Source organism: Coptis chinensis, chromosome 8 (assembly GCF_015680905.1).
Source record: "Coptis chinensis isolate HL-2020 chromosome 8, ASM1568090v1, whole genome shotgun sequence".
In the NCBI taxonomy this organism is placed as follows: domain Eukaryota; kingdom Viridiplantae; phylum Streptophyta; class Magnoliopsida; order Ranunculales; family Ranunculaceae; genus Coptis; species Coptis chinensis.
Window position 1 is genome coordinate 4,160,975 of NC_141463.1, and position 21,781 is coordinate 4,182,755.

The 21,781-nt window shown below is 36.9% G+C and overlaps 3 protein-coding genes across 12 annotated transcripts; 2 read left to right on the forward strand and 1 right to left on the reverse strand.

Annotated features, from left to right (window-relative positions):
- Window positions 1–488: 488 nt before the first annotated feature.
- Window positions 489–7,691, forward strand: LOC147479420 (transcription initiation factor TFIID subunit 15-like). Of its 10 annotated transcripts, none has more exons than XM_086577504.1 (13): window positions 489–1,021; window positions 1,378–1,454; window positions 2,189–2,397; window positions 2,824–2,903; window positions 2,999–3,141; window positions 3,252–3,350; window positions 4,324–4,374; window positions 4,504–4,601; window positions 4,713–4,933; window positions 5,038–5,063; window positions 5,192–5,283; window positions 5,947–6,183; window positions 6,283–6,421. In XM_086577504.1, the coding sequence occupies exons 5-8, from the start codon at window positions 3,107–3,109 to the stop codon at window positions 4,541–4,543; spliced, it is 225 nt and encodes a 74-aa protein (XP_086433630.1). In that variant the 5' UTR covers window positions 489–1,021; window positions 1,378–1,454; window positions 2,189–2,397; window positions 2,824–2,903; window positions 2,999–3,106; the 3' UTR covers window positions 4,544–4,601; window positions 4,713–4,933; window positions 5,038–5,063; window positions 5,192–5,283; window positions 5,947–6,183; window positions 6,283–6,421. The 10 variants fall into 10 exon arrangements, with proteins under 10 accessions (XP_086433630.1, XP_086433629.1, XP_086433628.1 ...); XM_086577503.1 differs by lacking the exon at window positions 1,378–1,454 and adding an exon at window positions 2,083–2,114; XM_086577502.1 differs by lacking the exon at window positions 1,378–1,454 and having other exon boundaries at window positions 2,083–2,397.
- A 4,673-nt stretch (window positions 7,692–12,364) lies between these two features.
- On the forward strand, window positions 12,365–15,257 carry LOC147479421 (uncharacterized). The gene is made up of 6 exons (XM_086578412.1): window positions 12,365–12,606; window positions 12,927–13,073; window positions 13,422–14,017; window positions 14,515–14,590; window positions 14,692–14,738; window positions 14,824–15,257. Exons 1-6 carry the CDS (start codon window positions 12,421–12,423, stop codon window positions 14,936–14,938), a joined length of 1,167 nt encoding a protein of 388 aa, XP_086434538.1. The 5' UTR covers window positions 12,365–12,420; the 3' UTR covers window positions 14,939–15,257.
- Window positions 15,258–16,597: 1,340 nt separating this feature from the next.
- Window positions 16,598–21,291, reverse strand: LOC147479422 (uncharacterized). The gene is made up of 3 exons (XM_086578413.1): window positions 20,547–21,291; window positions 19,016–19,741; window positions 16,598–17,433 (listed from the first exon to the last, which is right to left on the reverse strand). Exons 1-3 carry the CDS (start codon window positions 21,087–21,089, stop codon window positions 16,792–16,794), a joined length of 1,911 nt encoding a protein of 636 aa, XP_086434539.1. The 5' UTR covers window positions 21,090–21,291; the 3' UTR covers window positions 16,598–16,791.
- Between the last annotated feature and the right edge of the window lie 490 nt (window positions 21,292–21,781).

Here is a 21,781-nt window from a genome sequence, read left to right on the forward strand (position 1 = left end):
TAAGTGTTGGTTTAATTCGGAGGAATTTCAAGAATTAATTTCTAACGCTTTCAAATTATAGCAAACCGTTGGTTAAGTGTTAGAAACTTGAAATTTTGGGCGAAACAGGAAACGAAATAAAATCGCGTTCGTTATTTCGTCGAAACATAAAAAAACATAAAACATAACCTCTCTCTCCTCTGCCTCTCACTGCCGCTACCCACTGTCTTCCACTCCCTTCTTCTTCTTCTTCTTCTTCTTCTTCGGAATAGTGAATGGGTTGGTGTAATTTGTGGTATGTTTATGATATGTTGTAGTTAGGGTTTTGGTATGGTTTTATAATGTAAGAGTTAAAAATTGTATGATGAAATATAAATTGACATTGATATATGCTGGAAATTGGGGGGAAAGTATGAACAATGAAGGTTATGATGTTTGACGGCAGTTTTTAGTTCATTATTTGTGTGTAGAATTGGAAGGGTGTAAATATCTGATTTGGGAATGTTGGAAATAGTGAATGTGTTGGTCCGAGTTGGTGGAAAAATGAGTATTTTGTTATATTTGATGGCATTTTTCAATTGTGGATTTAGTTATGGTTTATTTGATTATTGGTGTGAAGGCTCAATAGTATGAGAATTGAAATGGTTTAAGTATATACTGAAATAAGTCATATAAAAGGATTAAATGTTGGAAATGGTGAATGTGTTGGTGAAAATGAAGTAGTTTTTGACATTAGGCATGGTTTATTTGATTAGTGGTTTGAAGTATTAATAAATATTAGCATTGAAAGGGTCATAATATTTGCTGGGAAATGCTCTATTTATATTTAAATGTTGGAATGTAGAGACTGTGTTGTGCTAAATATTTTTAAAGAAGTATTCGATTTGCTTGAAGTCTCTGCAACAAAGGCAGCTGCACCTGTCAGAAATGAAATACAAATAAGAGAAACAGAAGTTAGAACAAAGGAGGAGATGGCTGCATATCTATCTAGGGGCTCTTTATCCCGTGCTACTGGAAGTACTAACATGAACAGCCAATCAAGGTATTAGTCTCTGTAGCTTATTTCAATCTAGAGGTCGTTTGACGGCATAGCTAAAATGTTGAAATTCGCGGCTCTTAGATTCCATTGTATACTCTATCTACATATTGATCATGAACCACTTGAGATTTCCTTAGAGCAGTTCAGTGTCATATCTTTCCTTTACTAGTTGATGGCTACTGGTCCCTTGTATTGTTTTGCTTACACCCCTTTACTCTATAATTATTTGCTTATTTGATTGGATCTCACTTTATTTACTCTATAAAGTTGCACAGGATTTACTCTATAATTATAGGCTTTGTACTGTGCAACTGATCCATTGAAGCACAGTTTAGTTTCTAAATATCCTGATTTTGAAGCTTATAAAGTCGATTTACCGCCATGGTCAGCACTTCCAAAAGAGAGAGATGGAGAGAATTTGTTGCAAAAATCTGAAGTTAAGTTTTTGAATCAAGTGCAGGGCCATAAAGCATTGCTTTCGATTTCTAATTTTGTCATTCATGTACTAGTTTTGTCACTAAATACTTCATTTCATAATCTCACGTGCTTTAATTTCTAACTAGGGCGTTTGTTTTTTTCTGTTAAATTAAGCTACTAGGGTTTGCACAAAATCTATATGATAAGTACAAGTCTAGAGATAGTGTAAAGGGAAATGACTTGTGGCAAGCATGAAAATTGAAGAGTTTTCTTCTTTTTAATATCTCACGCAGACACACTCACGTGACCATGTGATTTCCCTTCACAAAATGATGAATGTCTAATAAGTAGTTGTGGAACTTAGACACTTAACACACTTCTTTCGAAGATTTGTACTTAGATGGGTTATACTTGTGAACTGGGAAACTTAGCTTCTATTTTGTTTTTCTTTTCTGTTTTTGTAATATGTGGTTTTATCAAGCCTATTTGTCAGTTAGTATTCCTCTTAGCTCAGAAGTAATTTTATGTACTTATCAACGATAAGTTTTGTGGATAGCCAAAAGAATCTGCTAGTTCTAAGTTCAAAAAGTAAACTTGTTCGGTCAGTTCCTTTTACGTTCCTCTAATTCTCATAAACTGTATCGCAGTTGGAGGTAGATGGTAAATCTTTGAACATGTGGTGGGCATTGGATCAGCTTGCATCTAAATAAAATCTGCTGTCTTTCATTATTAATTCTGAGCGGTACTTGGCAGCAAAGGAGCTCCTCAAAGAAGTTAAGAGACTTTAAAACCTGCAACAGCAGGAGATTAACAGCATTCCCAAGGAGGTCGTATTGCAGGGCTTGAAGTTCTGCGTATTATCAATGAGCCTACTGCTACTTCTTTGGCTTATGGCTTTGAGAAGAAAAACAATGAAACCATTCTTGTATTCAACCTTGGAGGTGGTACCTTTGATGTTTCAGGTATTGTCAAGTGTTAACTGAAAACTTATTTTATGTTCCATAATGTCTCTTGAAAAACTGATCCTTGTGATTGTTCCTTGTGAAGTCCATTAGCATATATTGGGAATAACTGTGAAATGCAGTCACAAGGCAAAAAAATAGATAGTAAAGTTGTGCTACTGATTTCTAGAAAAGTTAACTTATCATATTATGGATTTCAACCAATAAGCTTCTTCCTGATTGGGCCCGAGTAATTTTGGACTTAGTGTTGTACATAGAGAAAGAATCTCTCTCAACAAGTTGTTAAAACTAAGCATTTTGGTTTCGTTGGACAGTGCCCAATTAAAGTGGGCCTGAAAAATCGGTGTAGGTCAGCCTGGTGATGGCATGATTGTTGGGTTTCCATTTTGAAATTCTTACTTAAATACTTGCCTGCTTTTATTGCAGTCCTTGAGGTTGGTTATGGAGTATTTGAGGTGTTATCTACATTTGGAGATACACATCTTGGTGGAGATGACTTTGACAAGGTTTGTTCGCATCTGTTTACTCTTTCAGATCTTAATTTTAATAATGTAACTTGTGATCCTCCAGTAACTAATATCTATGTCTTTAATATGAATAGAGAGTTGTTGATTGGCTTGCTTTGAGCTTCAAAAGGGATGAAGGTATTGATCTTTTGAAGGACAAGCAAGCTCTTCAGCGTCTCATCGAGACAACTGAGAAAGCCAAGATGGAGTTGTCATCTTTGACGCAAGCTAATATCAGGTTTGTTTATTGTCCTTTTTGTTTTATGTTGTTTCTGTGTGTTTCTTGTTCGTTATTGCATCTGTCTAATTTGCTATTTATTTTCCTTTTCTTGTGGTGATCTTTGCTAGTTTACCTTTCATCACGGCAACTGCCGATGGACCTAAACACATTGAGACCACCCTTACTAGGGCCAAGTTTGAAGAACTGTGTTCGGACCTCCTTGACAGGTATATGACTTTCTATTTGTTAGAGTGTGATACACCATATTGTGTATGTGTGTGAGCCTGTGCAGTTTAAGCGCCGCTTAATCGGCGCATAAGCGCTATAAGTTATTACACCGATCCAATGTGGTAAAAAGTTAGAGGTCTGAGCGAGATTGAAAAATCAGCCGATTTGTTCCACTTAGTCAGACGATTTACGATAAACCGGCTTGGAAAATTTTGTGAGTGTGCTGGCAGGTGGTGTTAGTGTAGTGTATGTGTGAGTGTGTGCAGGTGGTAGTGTGTGATTTTAAAGTAGATATGATGTAAACTTTTGTAGGATATTTGCTGAATGCTTTATTTTTAAGTCTGAATTCTGAAGCATTTGGGTCATTATACAATGACAGACTGTAGGTTTGTTAGAAGACGTGGGACTAGAAGAGACACTGCCATTCTCAATATTGATTTTAAACGGTTAAACCTATTAAAAATTTAAAACATTTTGTTTTTTGTATGTCTTTTTGTCTAAGAAGTGTGCCGGGAATCCGGGATTAAGCCTCTAAATGAGTAGATAAAGTCTCCCTTGGGCAATGCCATTAAACTTGTTTGCAAGTACTCATTTAAGTGATGTGCATTTATACACGCAAGAAAATATTCTGAACTATCTTAAATAGTTAGATGTTCTAAAGAAGCCAAAATAATCTGTAGCAATGAAACTTGTCTTTGCTATTTCTGTTGAAAAAGGACGTCTGCATTAACTAAAAGTGATTATCTTTTCTCTGGTTCTATAATTTTATCATCTCATTGCGTTTGGAAAATGTTGTAAATGTTTCAGTCTTTTATGGATTCTATGGATTGCCTCATATACTTCTACTTTAATTTGGTATTTGGCATGTTTTCAGTATGAGCAGTTGCATGCAGAGACCAGTTAATGAACTCAGTTAAATTGTTGGTTTTAGGGAAGCTCTATCTGAAAAATGAACTTATCTTTGCAAAACAGGTCATTGATACAAAGCAACAGACTAGTTACATACACAAGCAGTCCAAAAAGGTAAGATGCATATCTTGGCTAGTATTCTCTCGCGGTCTCGCCTTAATTTTTTTGTCTCTTCTCTCTGATATGGAGTCAATCTTATCGCCTCTTCTTATGTTTTTTAACTATCTTGTGATGGTCTTTCAGGGTGCACCTGTGGATGGAAACTCAACGCATGTTAAGTTAAAAATTACTATTCCAAGACAACCAGACCTGGAAATAGCACACAGGACACAAAGAATGAGGTATTCTTACCCACTTATTAGATCGATAACGATCTTCCTTTGATGTCTTGGGATGTGGAAAGCATAACTTTGTTTAGGGCCTGATAGCATTCAATGTTCTAAAATTTTCAGGCCCAAGAATGGTACAGAGCGAGTGGAACAAGTGAAAACGACTGCATCTGTGTTTAGAGCATGTCCTTTGAATAGAAATGCAGTTTGATTTTAACTTTAAGTCGGCCATGGTTGTCGTTTTGCATTTGCTAGACATACTTACCCTTTCAAATTTGCAGATTCTCGAAGCTCCATCCCTGCCACTACTGAAAAAGAGTATGCCATGGTTGCCCGCGTTTCAAGTAAGTTGTCATGGTATATGAGTTGCTTATTTTAGTATATCCCCAGTATGCCAAAAGCGTTTTTTGCTCTCTAACTTCTGCTGACGAATCTTCTCCTTGTGCAGGTGGTGTGAGTGTGCTGGCAGGTGGTGTATGTGTGATAAACCCTAAGTTTGATTGTAAATGTATTATGTTGTTTGGCATTATTAGGGTCAGTATTGATGATTACTATTTGTTTATCTTTTTTTTTTTTTTTTTTTTTTTGAAATAATGTGGCAGGGGAAGTGGATAATCTTTTACTATACTAGAGAGTCAAGTTTCAGACGACCCAAGTTTGTTTCTGACAAGAAAAGAGGCTACTTTAATAGTGGGTAAGTTCTTAATCCTATTGATTAAATTGCTATTTTCGCTGTCATTTAAATTTTGTCCAAATTGCTTACTAACGTAATTAGTCATAAGTCAATCACATTTCACTAACAACATAGTCACCAAAATATGGATATAGAATTTGGCTGAACTCATTTCTTGGAGTTGGTGAATCACCTGCAATGCTCGCCATCTAATTGCCGTCGAATTCATGTCATCCCACACCAATTGCGTAAGTAGGGAGTAGACAGTTTAAAAGTTTGGTAGCTTCAGTTTTGGTAAATGATTTCTAGCTTAGATTCCCGGGTTTTTCCCATTTGCTTTTAATATATGATTTGGGTACTCACATGCATTATTCTCACTAAAGTCACATCACATACTGAATTTTTAGGTACTTGCGTGCATGTTGCTTCCAATAGCTTAAAATGGGATCTATCATAGCTACTTGCATTTTAGAAATCAGCTTTACTGAATTGTTATCAGAAAAGGTCCTTGCAAAGTTACTGAGAAAGGGCAATGGAATTCACGGTTCTAAAGTAGTACGAACTAGAAAGTTGACTTCATTCTCATAAAAAATGGATCTGTTGCCTTAATTTATCAAGTATGTTGTAAGTATACTAGAACATAACGGTATAACTATAATTTGGTTTTACTTTGTCATCCTTCAGGGCACTTTCACCGCAGTTAGGGACTGGTTTAGAGACTACAAGATCCCAGATGGAAAGCCCGTCAATAAATTTGGTCTTGGCAACAAAGCAGCGAATAAGGTAGCTGTATTATTGATATGATATTGATATGAATGAAGGTGGAGGAAAAGGAAGAGGCCGCGGCGATGTGCCAGGGAAAGCATGGCAACAAAATGGAGACTGGATGTGTCCAAATACAAGGTCTGTGATGTGACATTGGTGAGCAGCTCATTCTTGCACTTTAAGCTTTTCCCAATTATCTAAATTTATATGAAATATACCTTTTAGCTCCTTGTGCGCTGTTTTGTTTTGTAGCAGTTGCTCCAATGTAAACTTTGCTTTTCGTGGTGTGTGTAACCGTTGTGGAAGTGCCCGTCCCACTGGCGCTTCTGGTGCTGGGGCTGCTGGTCGAGGAAGAGGTCGTGGTGGTGGTGCTGCTGCTACTGCTGCTGATGATGATGATTCTGGGGGGTCGTGGCCACCCAGCTGGTGCTCTAACCGGTCTGTTTGGCCCAAATGATTGGCCTTGTCCAATGTATGATTACTTTCTTGGGTTTAAAAACTTGTACAATCTTTCTGTAATCAAGATGGCTTCATCTTGTACTAATAACTCTAAACTGTTTCAGGTGTGGCAACATAAACTGGGCAAAGCGATTGAAATGCAATATCTGTAATACTAACAAGCCCGGTCACAATGAGGGTGGTGTCAGGTAATATAAGCTTTTTGTTGGTTTATACTTTGTACTTAAAAATTTAGTACGCTATAATTTGCTGAATGTTATCAGTTTTGGAGTTTTGTTTTGTGCTTCTTCCTGTGTGTATTAGGTGCTTTGGATTAAATGAATAGTCAATAGATTTGAAGTAACTTGTGGATTAAATGAACAGTCAATAGATTGTGAAGTAACTTGTGGGAGACATATATCAATTCAGTGTTAATAATTCTAAATTCTATAGTTTAGTACATATATCAATTGACCATCCTGTTTCAGCACCTTGTAGCTTAATAAGACCCTTTTTCGATAGCGCCCAATATATTATTTGTTTGATAGGTGAAAGTTAGTTTCAGATATTGGGCTTCATCTAGTTGTCCACATACACTAGTTTTGGTTCTTGAACACACTAGTGATTTCTAAATTTATTTTTCTAAGTTAGGCCATTCATTTTTTTATATCCTCTTTTGGTTTGTAGGAAATTGTGAAGGATTGATTTGAATTCAATACAAGGATTGCTTTTTAGAATAGCTAGATAGATCATTTTGTTGTCATTCAATGTGTTGTTCAGTGTGTTGTGTAGAGTATCAATTTGATGGAGGGAAAAGCAAGAAGTATACCAAAATAATTGCTCCCCAATCAAATGATTATGCTCACCTCAAGCTCTTCGTCAAGGTAAAAGCTTAAAATTCCACCCTTAATTTTCTCATTTGTTCAACTTCTTACTTCTTTTAGGTGGATTTTTAAATATTTAATTAATTGCATGAGTTTAATTAGTACTATTGTATTTCTAAGTTCATTATTTGTTTTGTGAATTTTTAGGAATTAAATGGATTTTATGGAGCCGCACTAGGATTTATTATGAGTGAAGCCATCACCAATACTTGGTATTGCAAATTTGCAATGATTCGAGATTGCTTGGAAAATCATATTGAATATGTTACCCTTATTTGTAAATATGAATTTGTAATTCTTAGAAAATATTTTGAAGTTATATTACATACATGGTTTAACGAATATTCTATTTTTTTTAGTCTTTTGCTTGTGTTTGCTATTATTTATTTGTCAAATGGTATGAAAAGACAATGGGGACTTTATCATGTAAAAAAAATAAAAATAATTTTTTTTACAATATCAACACATTAGTAACGGTTTTAAACCGTTGCAAAGCGAAAAAAATTAAAGCATCATCAATAATCGTTACAAATCAAACTACGCAACGCTTTTTGACCGTTACTAATTGTCACTCTGCAACGGTTATTAACCGTTGGAAAATTTGGTTTGCAACGCTTGCTTTGCAACGCTTTTTAACCGTTAGTAATTGTCACTTTGCAACGGTTAATAACCGTTGGAAAATTTGGTTTGCAACGGCAAAAAACCGTTGCAAATATTTCCAACACTTTACCGACGCCCTATTTGCAACGCTTAAAAAGCGTTGCGAAAATTATTCGCAACGGTTTTTTGCCGTTGCAAATAGCCTGTTATGGTGTAGTGTGGCTATACTTTGTGAGTCTGTCCACGACCACCATCACTACATCCTTGCCATCAGATTTGGGTAGCCCATCAATAAAATCCATGGTGATGTGTTGCCAAGCTTGAGTAGGTACATGTAGTGGTTGGAGGAGTCCAGCTGGAAATACATGTTCTCCTTTGTTTCTTTGGCAAGCATCACAGCTGCTGACAAATTCTAATATATCCTTCTTTAACCCTAGCCAGTAAAAGTAAGTCTTGGCTCTTTGATAACTTCCTTGTATACCTGAGAATCCACCCACAGATGACGCATGAATAGCCTGCAACAATCGATGTCTCAAATTTTGGTCCCTCCCAATGTACAATATGCTCTTGTATCTTACTAGGCCTGAAGAGTGTGAATAATTGTTAATTCCATTGAGTGTGAGCAGTAGTTGAGAGATTAGATGTTGTATTACATTGTCTTGGGCATAGCTGAATATTACTTCGTTCATCCACTGAGGTTGGATTACCATGATAGCTTGACAGGTGCCATGTTCATCTACCACTCTTGATAAGGCATCTGCCACCCTATTTTCCTTACCTTGTTTATATCGTATGTCGTAATCAAAACCCAACGGTTTAGTGAGCCATCTCTTTGCATAAGAGTAGTAATCTTATTTGTTCCATGAAGTACTTGATGCTTTGTTGGTCCGTATTGATGATGAAGTGGTGGCCAGAAAGGTAAGCCTTCCATTTTGTGACTGCCATGACTATAAGTAGTAATTCCTTCTCATAAGTTGAAAAACCAAGGGCTTTAGGACCTAATGCTTTGCCAAAAAATGCAATTGGTTGACCATTTTGCATCAAAACGGCTCCTACCCCTCTTGCACAAGAGCATCTGTTTCCAGTACAAAAGGGTGCTTGAAGTCGGGCAATGCCAGGACGGGGGTTGTGGTCATTACAGATTTGAGTTGCTTGAATGCTTGCTCTGCCGCTGGGGTCCACTTGAAACAATTCTTTTTCAATAATTGAGTAAGGGGTTTGCTTATAGTGCCATAGCCTTTCACAAATCTTCGGTAATAGCCTGTAAGTCCCAGAAATCCCCTTAACTTCTTCAATGTATTAGGTATGGGCTAGTTAGTCATTGCCTCGATTTTTGAAGGATCTGCAGCTACGCCCTCTTGTGTGGTCAGGTGACCAAGTTATTCTAATTGATGCTGGCCAAAACTGCATTTAGACATCTTTGCAAAAAGAGTGTGTTCTCTAAGAACCTCAGAAACCATTTTGAGATGCTTCAGATGGTCTTCCATATTCTTGTTGTACACCAGTATATCATCAAAAAATACCAATACACACTTGCGCAAATAAGGTTGGAAAACTTCGTTCATAAGAGCTTGAAAAGTGGTCGGGGCATTTGTGAGGCCGAAGGGCATCACTTTGAATTCATAATGCCCTTGGTGGGTTTTAAATGCTGTTTTATAGATATCATGTTCATATACTCTAATTTGGTAGTAGCCTGACCTCAAATCAATCTTGCTGAACATTTTAGCTCCATGGAGTTCATCCAATAATTCATCAATGATGGGCATAGGAAATTTATCCTTAATGGTCATCTCGTTTAATTTTCGATAATCGACGCAAAACCTCCAAGAGCCATCTTTCTTTTTGACTAATAAGATTGGTGAGGCAAATGGACTATGACTAAATTTGGATGATGCCGAGCTTGAGCATTCTTGAACCAATTTCTCAATCACAGATTTTTGGACATAAGAACATTTGTATGGTCTTTGGTTTGTGGGATTAGAATTGGTTTTGAGAGGAATATGGTGGTCTACGTTTCTGTGAGGGGGTAAGTCAGTCGACACACATCCTTATACTCTTGCAGTAGCTCAGTCATAGGTGCAGTGGTTTCCAGTGGACTATGAGTGGCAGTAATGGAAAATAGTTGACCCACTAACCCATGTGTATTCTTCCGTATGAACCTTTTCAAAGCTTGGCCATACATCATCTTAATAGTGGCCCCCTCCTCTCCTCCTTTTAGGGCAATTTTCTTCCCATTTCTTTTAGAAGAGAGTTGCAACTTCTGTAAATTAATAAGTACATCTCCACATTTTTTCAGCTAATCACCACCTAACACCATGTCACAACCTCCCAAGGGCAACAACCTAATGTCATCTTCAAATTGATTTCCTTGCATTTCCCATTGCAGCTTATTGCATATGGCATTGCTGATTGTTCGCTCACCATTGGCTCTGATTACTAGCATCCTCCCGGTGAGGGTCTACGTGGCATCCCGCTTGTTTAGCCACCTTTGGGTCCAGAAAACTATGAGTACTCCCAAAGTATCTATAAGTATTGTGATAGGGCTCTTCTTAATAAGCCCTTGTATTCTTATGGTATTTTGGCTAACACTACCAATCAAAGCATGCAATGATATCTCTATGTCCGTTTCAATCTGATTCAAGAGTGACTCCGCATCGCTTTCAATACCTTTTTCTTCTTCATGTTCTTTTTCATCCACAATAAGCATGTATAACTGTTGGCTCTTACACGTGTCTGGTTTTTGTTTGTTCATCACAATTATAGCATAAGCCTTTGTCTCGTCTAATCTTCATCTGACTTGGAGTAAGTCTTTTCACTGGAGGTAGAAAAGGCTTTGTAGAAGTTTGGGACTAATAAGGAGGATAAGTGGGTTCCAAGGTTGGAACTGTTTTAGGAGTTGATGTTGTTGGTGTCGATGGTTTATTAAAGGTGGATGCAGTGGGGAAATATGAGGTGGTAGATGGAAAAATTTCTGTACAGGTCTGGCTTTCTTTAATTGGGCATCTAATGCAGCTTCTTGCATTCTAGCTAAATATAAGGCTTGATTCAATCGAGTAGGCTTGAACATCTACACTGTTGCTCTCAATTCTTCTTTGAGCCCACTCAGAAAACTCAATACAAAATATTCTTCTGTTAATTGTTTGTTTTTGCTCACCATTAAAGATTTGAGTTCCTCAAAGTTCTCAAAATAGTCCTCCACGGTTGTGGTCTGAACTAGTTTGTTAAACCTTCCTACATAATTATCTTGTCCAACTAATTCAAATCTTCCACAAATGTCCTCAACTAATTCCTCCCATTGGATACTCTCTTTTCCTTCTTGGTAATCTAGAAACCACACATCAGCTTTGCCTTCTAGGTATAGAGAGGCTAAAGAGGCCTTTTGATTCTCTTCGATTGGGTGGATTTGAAAGAATTTGGAGCATTTGTGAGCCCATGCCCTAGGGTTTTCTCCATCAAAACGAGGAAAATCGACTTTAGGAGCTCTAAGAAAGTTACCTTGAGCTTCCATCGTAGATGGGTCTCGGATATGAAATTGATTTGAAGACGCTCCAGTATTTGTGATGACTGCACCTCCCGAATTTTCCCCTTCCCCTATCTCTTGCTGCTTATTTTTTTCTATACCGTTATTTAGTAACTTGAGGATTTGGTCAAATCGGTCTTCCATTCTCTTCTCAAGTTGCTCTCTGGCTTGGGCATCTCTCGTAACCTTTTCTGTCAATTTGTTAAGTGAACCTTGCATTTCCATCACTTGTTCCTTGGTTCCTTTAGCTAGTTTTTCTACTTCACCCCAACGTCATTGTAATGGTGTCGAAGATCGTAGGCTCTGGATACCAATTGTTATAATCTAACACACTAGTGCACAAAACTGATTATAACTATGGAAAGAAATCTCTGTTTCTCTGAAACGAGAGCCTGTTGTTCTTTTAATTTCTTTATTTCTCTTCCCTTTTACAGTCGTTCACTCACTCTCTATATGTACAACATGTAATTGACTCTAACATCCAGGAAACTTCCTCAAAAGACCAGTTGTCCTACTTTTAATCTAATATGAGATTAAGCTAATATAGACTAAACACAGTTTTAATAATAAGGGACACTTGTCATACCCATGGGATATGACAGTTTCTTGGCTTAAAAAATATCAAGTCTCTAGGTCTTAAAGACAACATTTATAACACCCGTACTAATGCAAATTTTGTTTTCATTTGTGAAACCAGATTTACTTTACCACTATATTTGATTTTGAAGAACTTTGAGGGGCTGGACCTTGGGAAGATGGATAAGGTAAATTTGGGTTTTAACCAGTTAACTTTGACCCCTCAAATAGGCCCAATTTAATGAGCCATAAGTAAAACTCTTAAGATCCGACCCGACCCGATCCATATGCCTCATATAAAAGTTCAAACGGATTAATAATTCGTTCAAAACTAATAAGTTTAATTTGATGTGGTGTTAAAAAAACAAAAAGAAAATGGATGCAAGGAAGGCAGCATACAGAGCTAAATTGAAAGAAGCTGCACAGAAACGAGACAAACGTATTGATTCTCCTCTTGTAAGGTACAATGAACATGATCAACCTATCTGCAGGGTGTGTGATGTTGTATTAAAATCTGAGTCTCTTTGGGCTGCACACCAAGCTTCACGTAAACATCATGAGGTCAGACTTTATTTCTTTTCTTTCAATAATTTTTACTTTTAATTTGATTGTTCTGAAACTCTCACTAGTAAGTTTGGAATGTGGAGGGTTTTTTTTTTTTTTTTTTTTTTTTTCTTGATGAGAAAATGATAAAATTATCGATCTTTATGTATGAAAGGACGTGAAGAGTGGAGTGAAGTGTGTGTGTTAAGGACAAGATTTGTTTTTTAAGGTGTCATTCCTCTCTTTCTCCATGCAAGACTATATTGAACCAATATCTACCTGTTAAATTCTTAAGTTTAATTGCTAAGTTTATTGACAAAGGCCTTGAATTTGCACAGGCGATTTCAGCATACAAAGTTAAAGCAGGACAAGCGCAGAATATTAGGAAATCTGAGCCTCCTGTAGAGTTACTACCTAAAGCACGGCCATCATCTACGCTGCCAGCAGACTTTTTGATACGAATGAAACGAAAAGGCAGAAAACTGGTAAAACAAATGATTAAAGTTTCCTTCTATGAATGATTTTTCTAGTCCTTGACTGCCCAAGGGGTTATATTATTTTTTCGTCATCAACACCCGAAAACTGGATTGGACTTCTGGTTTCTCTCTCCAAATATGGTTTTTCCGGGTATCAGGTCATCCTTTATAGCCCTAATTGATATGACAAAACAGAAAACAAAACTTTTTCTTTAGGACTAGTGTACTATTCTGGTGTTAGTGAGCTCTCTACTTCTTTGTTTGCCCTGAATGCCGTTTTGGTTGTCTTTCTTTTCATTCATTCGATATGGTATGTAACTATCATTGACAGATTGTGTTATTTTAATCACTGAATAGTTGAAAATTGTAGGATTAGGTACTGGAGAGAAGATTGGAACTGACACTCTCAGGGGTTCTGTCAAGTCCTTGGATGCTGTTTCTTCCAAAACGGTTCATGGAAAATCAAAAAGTTTTGCTTCGACTTCTGTGAAGCCACTTGCATCAGAAAACCAGATAAAGGAACCATCTATTGCAGTTGTTGCAACAGGGAGAAGGGGAAGTAATCTGTCTATCCATTCCAGTCACACAACGCAAAACAGTATTAACACAGGAGTCAGGGGTTCTCTTCCTGAAGGTTTCTTTGATGGCATGGATATCGATGCAACAACAACTATTTATGGTTCTAATGTCAAGCAAATGGAGGGAACTCTTCCTGATGGCTACTTTGCCAATACGGATTTTGTGACTACCAAAAAGGTGGATGGTTCAGAAATCAAGCAAGTGAAGGATTCTCTTCCTGAAGGCTTCTTTGACAGGGAAGATGTCCACACAAAGAGGGACGTTGTTGGTTCAGAAGTCAAGCAAGGGAAGGGTGCTCTTCCTGAAGGTTTCTTTGATAACAAAGATGCAGATCAACGTGCACGTGGCATTGAGCCTGTTAAAATTGATATCAAGTAAGTTCTTCTTATTCTCGAATCTCCTGCATGCGTGTCTGATGTTTGTAATTACAATTTGCTCATTCAATTGTGTAGCACTTTGAAGTAACAGTACTTATTGTAACGTGTAAAAAGTCGAAATATTAACTTCCATTAATAATTTTACCATGACCATGAGTATCAAGCCCGTCTCTAAAGTCTTTAGGGCTATTTTTTGAAGGTCAAGTATTTATGTATCTTATTTTGTATAGTCATGTATTTTTTTTTTCGTTATTCTATCTGGTATTATTTTTAGAATTGTAGTTCATTTGAGTCTCCATTGCTCTTTGTTATTTTTTTTGTTTTTTGTTTTTTGTTTTTTTGTTTTTTTTTTGTGTATGTGTGTGTGTGGTTTTTATGTTTTTTTGTTGGGGGAAGGCACCAATTTATTGGTTTCATGTTTAATTCTTGTGTAGTTGTGTATGATTTTAAAAGAATTCCTTGGAAATCGAAGCTTATTGGTAAACTTTATCCAGAGATGAATACAAAGAATTCGAAAAGCAGATTCAAGAGGACGTGCATGAAGTGGATGAGCGTTACGAGGAAGAAGAGGTGAGTATTATAGTTTCCATGTACTCCACTATTTCATATTTCTCTGTACACACAGCCACATCCCATTCACGGCAAACAATGACATTACGCATCTGTCACAGATTGATGCTGCTGAAGATAGAGAGGAAGAGGAGACCTTTGAACAAAGGTGAGTGTTGAGACGAAAACATATATAGATGATTTCTTTCATTTTTTATAGTTTTTATATTCAGCGTATTGATTTTCTTTCTTAGGGCTTATCGTGAGAGAGTGGAAATGTTAAAGAAAAAGCAATTGGAGCTCAGGGCCGCTAGATTTGGTGGGCAGAAAAGTTCCACAATGGGGAAGGATTCAAGCGATGAAGAGTAGTCCAGTGATGAAGATGGTGATAAAGAAAATTTTGCAGTTGATTGGAGAGCTATGCATCTGTAAACCTTGGAAACCCATCTTTCTATTTTTTCTTCACCATGATATCTTATATTTCATGAAGTTGGCTGCATATCTGCAGTTCATTTAATCCTACATTTCTCTAGATTTTCCTTCAAGAGTTTCCTTGAACCAATATAACTTGTATGCGTCTGACTCACATTCAAGTACAATTGACATACTACTCACTGTAATCCTGATGTGAAAACTCCAAATATGTTCTCTCATGTGTTATAGAGTGACTTGAAAATCATTTTGAAAATTGTGTCGTTGTCAGTCCGCTGTCAATTTATTTGGGTTTACTCTAGGACATTCACTTGATTTGCTTGGGTGCCTACAGGATGTTCAGGAGACCAGAAGCTTAGAAAATTCTCCATCCTTTTAGTCAGGATTAGTTAACTGCACCTCGTCTACATTAGTCAATTTACTGTAGATGGAATGCTTTAATCTGTAAATGTTGGTCAGGAAGGTATCCTAAATATTTTAATAAAGATAGGCATCTTGATCAAATATTAGCCTTTCCCTGTTTTCTGATTCCCAATTTATTATCACTATAAAAAAAAAAAAAAAAAGATTCCCAATTTATTATACACAGAAAGTAAATAGTCTCCAATTTATTGAAAAAGAATGTGAAAGAGGAAAATGGTATCTTCCTTTCGTATTTTTGTGAGGCTTCAGCCCTTAGTACATGTTAAAACTAGGTAGGCATTTTTTTTAGGTACTTGTTACTGACGGACCCCAATTTGTGTTGGGCGGACTCCCAACAAAAAAACGATTATTACAAGTTTGCCATTAGTTTCAAAAAATCTAAAAAAAAATTATTATTACAAATATGCCATTGGTAAAAAAAAAATTGAATTGAAACCCGAACTTAAGCGACGAAAATTTGAAGTTCGTTTTGGATCTAAGTCCCAAACGACTTGGCCACACCGTTGGGACTTAGTCCAAACGACTAATAAAGTCGTTTTGACTTTTTTACACCGTTTGGACTTGTCTAAAACGGATATACCGGTTAAGAGCCCAAAAACGAGCTTTGAATTTTTTCAAAGTTCAAATCAAACGCACATGACCACACCGTTTTGATCGAGTCCAAAAATGACGCGCCATGTCGTTGGGATTCGGACTTAAAAAAAAAATGGTCACACCGTTTGGACTTAGAAAAATCCCAAACGGCATATGGCCACAACCGTTTGAATTTAAGTCTCAACGATATGGCCACACTTTAGTTTAGACTTAGTCAAAAACGATGTTAACCCATATCGTTTGGGATTGAACTTTGAAAAAATATATAGTTACGTGTTTTGGGCTCTTGGCCGGGTGTGTCGGATCCGTCGTTTGGATTAAGTCATCAACGCGGTGTGGCCAAGTCGTTTGGGGACTTAATCCGAACGACTTAAGCGAATTCGTTTAAGTTTGGGGTTTTGAATTCAAATTTTTTGACCAACCGATGGCATATTTGTAATAATTGTTTTTTTTTAGATTTTTTGAAACTAATGGCAAATTTGTAATAATTGTTTTTTGGTGGGAGTCCGCCCAACACAAATTGGGGTCCGTCAGTAATAGGACCCTTTTTTTATCTTGCCCCAAGCATGTTACAACCAATTGAATAAATCAATGATAAGGGAACCCTTTATGTATTACAAAAACAAAAATTTTATGAAGAATTTATTATCCTATGAGGTCGACCAGAGACGTAAATATGTTCCTATATCTCATGCCACATTTGCAGTTTCAATGTGAGGTCGACCCCCACTATGGATGTGGTAAAAGAATGATGCTGATAGTTTTCTTTACAATCAGTTGAAGCCCATGACTTGTGGGGCAAACATCAACAGCCTATTCAAAGTGTTGGGAAGAAACTTTCTCGCAAACAAGTAGCAAACTTTGGTGAGTTTCCCATTGTATTCGCACGTCCTCCCAGTTCTCAGTCTATTTAGAACTTCAATAGTCACATCTCTTCTTGTAAACCTTGTTGGATGTGGTCCTCCTCTTGACCAGTCAACCCAAGTCAAAGTTCTATTTGAGGTCCGGTTTGAGAATTGCATATGTACAAATGTAGGAATGTAGTGCTCATCTACATAACAAGAATTCTTGCAGAATTTTCCGAACAAGGAGAAGTATTTGTGGTCCGAGATTATCTCTGTTGCTAGAGCTCTGTCCATCTCGAACCATTGTGACCCCTTTCTCCACTGCTCGAGTTTAATATATGGCCTCATCCGAGGATTATACCGACCACGTCCAACTGGGCCTGGCAAATCGTAGACCTCCACAAAGGACTTGGTTGAATTCATGAGGTGGGAATAGACAGTAGAGAAGTTGAAGAGAGGAATGCATGATTCTGAAATGAGAACAAACCGTTGGTTTGAGAAGTCGAGGAGTGCATTAGCTAGTAGCCGGCGCTCGGCTTCTAGCATGCTAAACATCCCCCATTGCACCTCCTGCATGGTAGGAAAGAAAGAGCATTAACAATATTTTAAATTGATTATGTAAAGTAGGAAGTTTATTCACTCCTTTAGATGTCTTAGACTCTGGTTAATAGGTTAGGATATAACAACTATCCAGGACAGAATTTGTTGGAAAATGGAAACATCCACAACATATACTGTAGAAGTAAAGCAAAAGAATAAAATAACATTATAAGATAAAAAAAATTAAATTAAATAAACACACTCTATAGTCTACCTTTAAGAATCTTAAGGCGCTTCAGCAAGTTGTAATTACAAATTTCAATTGGCTTGCCAGATTGTATGCTCATTGATGACCTGATTGGAGAATATTATTAGGACCCAGTTGGAGGATGTTTAGACTTTAGAGAACATCAGAGGGATTAATTTTATCTGTAACACATTGTTGTAGTGGTATATTTATGTCCCTTTTACATTACTATTATTTTTAATTTTCTGAAGCACAAGATAAATGCACTTCTCTGGTGTACAACAGAAAAGAGATTGGAGATTGTGAGAGGAAGGTAAAAGAGAATGTTGAAATAAAGTTGATAAGAAGAAAGGAATGTGTAAAGTTTTGAGTGAAAAAGCTGGACAGAAGAAGGTCTTGGTTCATTAAGGAGTAGAATCAAAGCAATGAATAGGTAGTGTTTCATATGGAGTCAAAGCTGTTGAGAATAACTACCTAGTCACCTGTCATAGTTACTCAGTATCGATGTTTTGTCACTAACTAAACAAGTCTCGTAAGGTTCTTGATGCAGTAAATTTTGGTTTATCTAAGAATTTTTGTGATCTATCACCGTTCAGTATTGTCGCTTGCTTATGGTCGAGTATTAGGCTCACACTTTTGGTCTGAAGCTTCAACAAGGGGGGACTGTTGATATGCCAGAACGGCAGTTCATGTAAACATTGGCGTATGTTATTGATTGTAGTGATTGTAACCTTGAAACTACTCGTAGACTTCAATGTAACAAGTATCCAAAAGCTTGAGACAAGGAAAAAGCTAAAAAAATCCGGCTATTGCATGAATGGCCTAAGACAAAAATATTTTCTGAGGTTTATATACTCAGGAAGTAGGCACTGCCACATACTAACATTAGTTCCAGGGTACAATAGCTAAAAAGTAATATCAATAATGAAATAGGCAAACAATTACAACAAAAACTACGACGAAACTACAATTCCTGGAAATCAGTTAAATGTGGTTTTAGATTGTTCAATTTTTTTGAATGTTTCGCTCCTTAATTGTTTGCAATTTAACGCGACTGGAGGGCTCATTAGGAATGGCCTTGCATGTTCGATCAACGAGGTTACTAAGACTCAGAACCAAACCTATCCATAATTATATTTACTAATAAGCAACTGAAATGTATAAGAAGCTCAGTAGCTGTTTCAGGATTCATAATTTATGCCTAATGATCTGATAGTTATTTAAAGTTGCTCTTAGTACTCGACCGACCGACTGCATTCCTTTTTGAGTAAACCATTCAACACTCTGTAGTATTGCTTTGAAAGGCATCCTATGGCTAAATTAAGAATGGATGAAGGAATGAAGAAAGTAGGGAAAACGCCTAACCTTACTGGGAATTTGTCGACCATAAAACACTGAACCTCTGGCTATTGATTTGTTGAAGGAAGGATCTGAATGAACGTAAATTGAGTAAAGACCTTCATGACCATTGAAGAACTTCTCCCACAGAGGAGCCAATGTTACTCCCTGCCTTGTTAAGAACAAGAAAGCAAGCTTTGGTGTACGCTTATAAGGGAACCTGCGGATTTGAGGAACTATTGACGCCCTCCATAGCAACTCTTTATCATTCATGTCATGCATAACATTAGGTGTCCTTAGAAACTCTGTTAGTCCTGTCCGACTGAGATTGGCACCCTCACGTGACTGCCTTACAGGTTGCAGAGGTAGCAATGCTGATGGTGGTGGCAGAGTTGGCGATGGTGATGGTGGTGGCAGAGGTGCCGATGGTGGTGGTGGCACTGGTGTAGGAGGAGGTGATGATGGTATTGAAGACAAGAGAGAGAATTGGGTGACTTGAAAGTTAGATGAAAAGCTTTTGATATAAACACTAAATATAGGTCCAAATGCCAAGCCAAGGCTAAAGAAGAGGAAGTTGCATACATGGTTTAGATGAATTTGGGCATTGAAGAACTTTGTAGATGAGGAAGGTGCTTTTTGAAGATGAACCTTCATTGTTTTCTTGAGAAACAGAGAAAATTGGAGATTATGGTGATTAGTTTGGAGGGAAGTTCTAAGTCTTTCTTGATGATGGAAAAGGGAGATTCTTGTTAGCTACAAGAAACTTAATGTTCCCTTCCCTAGAGAAGCTTCTTCGATAACAACAATATTATTATTATTGTAAGTATACTTAATCATGGGAATGTGTTCATTTGTTTAAGACTCACAGCAAATAAAGAAAGCCAACTTAATAGGGTTTGAAGAAAGGAACTCTTTGAAGAATTGTTGCACACACATACGAAAGCAATTAAGTGTAAAAAATATTGAAGAATGATTAAAGCATGTGACTTTTCCTCAAAATCTGATATAAGCTCTTTTTTGCTATAATATTTGCACAAATTTTGGCATGGAAACTCGTTAGAATCGCCATAAAACAATTGAGATGGAGTGAACTATGCACGTATATCCCAGATGGCTGACTTAATATTTCTTTAATTCTTCCCATCCCAAACCATGTGCTTTTTCCACAACACCACTCCCATGAAAACTGAGAAAATAGATGATTGTAGGTGACAACCTCCCCACATACCAACATATCAATCCTAAAGATCTTACTTAAGGAAGCATTAACCTTAGAGAGAACAAGAGAGTGTTCTTCAAGTATTTTAAGGCTAGTCTTTAAGCAAAGTTCCTTTCTCCAGCTAATTTAAATTATTCGGTATTAATTTCATTCGATCACACAAACACACAAAGAAACTATTCCTCATTATATATAGAGATTATGAGCCCCAAGTCGCTCGAACTATTGGAAGTTCGAGCGAATTAGACTTTTCGGCTTTTGAACATACATCTGTATAATCAAGTCATATATTAGTAGTTATGATAGTATAAGTTTAAACTATGGTGTAATTAAGCTTACCTCACTAGGAATTCTTCCAGCTTGAAATATTGAACTTTCAGCCACTGATCCATTAAAGGAAGGGTTTGCATGAACGTAGATTGAGTAAAGATCGTCATACCCTTTAAAGAACATCTCCCACAGAGGAGCAAATGGTATGGCACCCTTTGTCAAGAACATGAAGGCAATCTTCGGAACACGCTTATAAGGATATTTACCAACTCGAGGAATCATAGAAGCTCTCCATAACAACTCATCATCGTCCATGTCATGCATAGCTTTAGGTGGCTTCAAATATTTTTTTAGTCCGATGCGAGTTTCATTAATTTTCAACTGCACTGGTGATGGTTTTGGAGAGGAAGGTGTTGGTGGTAATGGAGAAAACAGAGAAAATTGTGTTACTTGTAAATTTAATGAGAAGCTTTTGAGGTAAAAACTAAAAATAGTTCCCACTGCTAGTCCAAGGCCAAAGAGGAGAAAGTATGAGAGGCTATTTAGAAGATGAAATTGAATATTGTAAAGCTTTGTAAGTGAGGAAGTTGTTCTTAACAGTTGGTTTTTCATTCTGGCTTTTGCTTTGGAGAGAAAGAGATCCAGAGTTCAATGGATGAATTTGTTTATGGCTTGATACAAGGAACTAGCTAGGTGTTCCCTTTCCTAGAGAGTTTACACTATCAAAATGCTCACCATATCAATTCATGCTTTCTTCGCTCCTTTTTCTCTTTTTTCTCTTTTGAAACTTCAGCCATCTATGCATAATGTTATTCTTAAATGGGTCCCATTTTAAATTACGTAAAACTAACTGAAACGACTATTTATTTGTCAGTTTCATACTGTTCATTTATAGCTAACTGAATGAACCAAAACGCCTATATTAATTGTTATAATTTAAATTCGAAAACTCTCGAAACAAAATCAAAACAAGTCCATCCACTAGGCACACAGGACTCATTTGAAACATTGGTTTTGACATAGAAACACTACTTCACAATAACACTGGTAGGACACTTTAAAATTAAATTGTCATATATCCAATTATAACAAGCTGAATAATTATGGTAAATTATATACCACAAATCTATCTTCATGCGGGCCTGATTGAGATTTAGAAATATCCAAAAAAATAGTGAAAAATTGGAAATGTCAAAATAAAGATTATGACTTCCCTTTGATAGCACCCCTCTAGAATATGTGGTAGGTTCCGGTCCATATACAAATAATTTTTTCATACCCATTTCGGAACCATATTTCACTGG

Bases quoted from the DNA above. Each gene is read 5' to 3' on its own strand.
- LOC147479420 (XM_086577505.1), top strand. From the start codon at position 6,074: ATGAATGAAGGTGGAGGAAAAGGAAGAGGCCGCGGCGATGTGCCAGGG. The intron at 6,405-6,438 runs CTACTGCTGCTG...TTCTGGGGGGTC, and splicing joins TCGTGGTGGTGGTGCTGCTG to GTGGCCACCCAGCTGGTGCT. The intron at 6,500-6,590 runs GTATGATTACTT...AAACTGTTTCAG, and splicing joins AATGATTGGCCTTGTCCAAT to GTGTGGCAACATAAACTGGG.
- LOC147479421 (XM_086578412.1), top strand. From the start codon at position 12,421: ATGGATGCAAGGAAGGCAGCATACAGAGCTAAATTGAAAGAAGCTGCA. The intron at 13,074-13,421 runs GTAAAACAAATG...ATCACTGAATAG, and splicing joins AACGAAAAGGCAGAAAACTG to TTGAAAATTGTAGGATTAGG. The intron at 14,739-14,823 runs GTGAGTGTTGAG...TTTCTTTCTTAG, and splicing joins GAGGAGACCTTTGAACAAAG to GGCTTATCGTGAGAGAGTGG.
- LOC147479422 (XM_086578413.1), bottom strand. From the start codon at position 21,089: ATGAAAAACCAACTGTTAAGAACAACTTCCTCACTTACAAAGCTTTAC. The intron at 19,742-20,546 runs GTAAGCTTAATT...AGTTTCTTGTAG, and splicing joins CTGGAAGAATTCCTAGTGAG to CTAACAAGAATCTCCCTTTT. The intron at 17,434-19,015 runs GTTAGGCGTTTT...CCTACCATGCAG, and splicing joins GTCGACAAATTCCCAGTAAG to GAGGTGCAATGGGGGATGTT.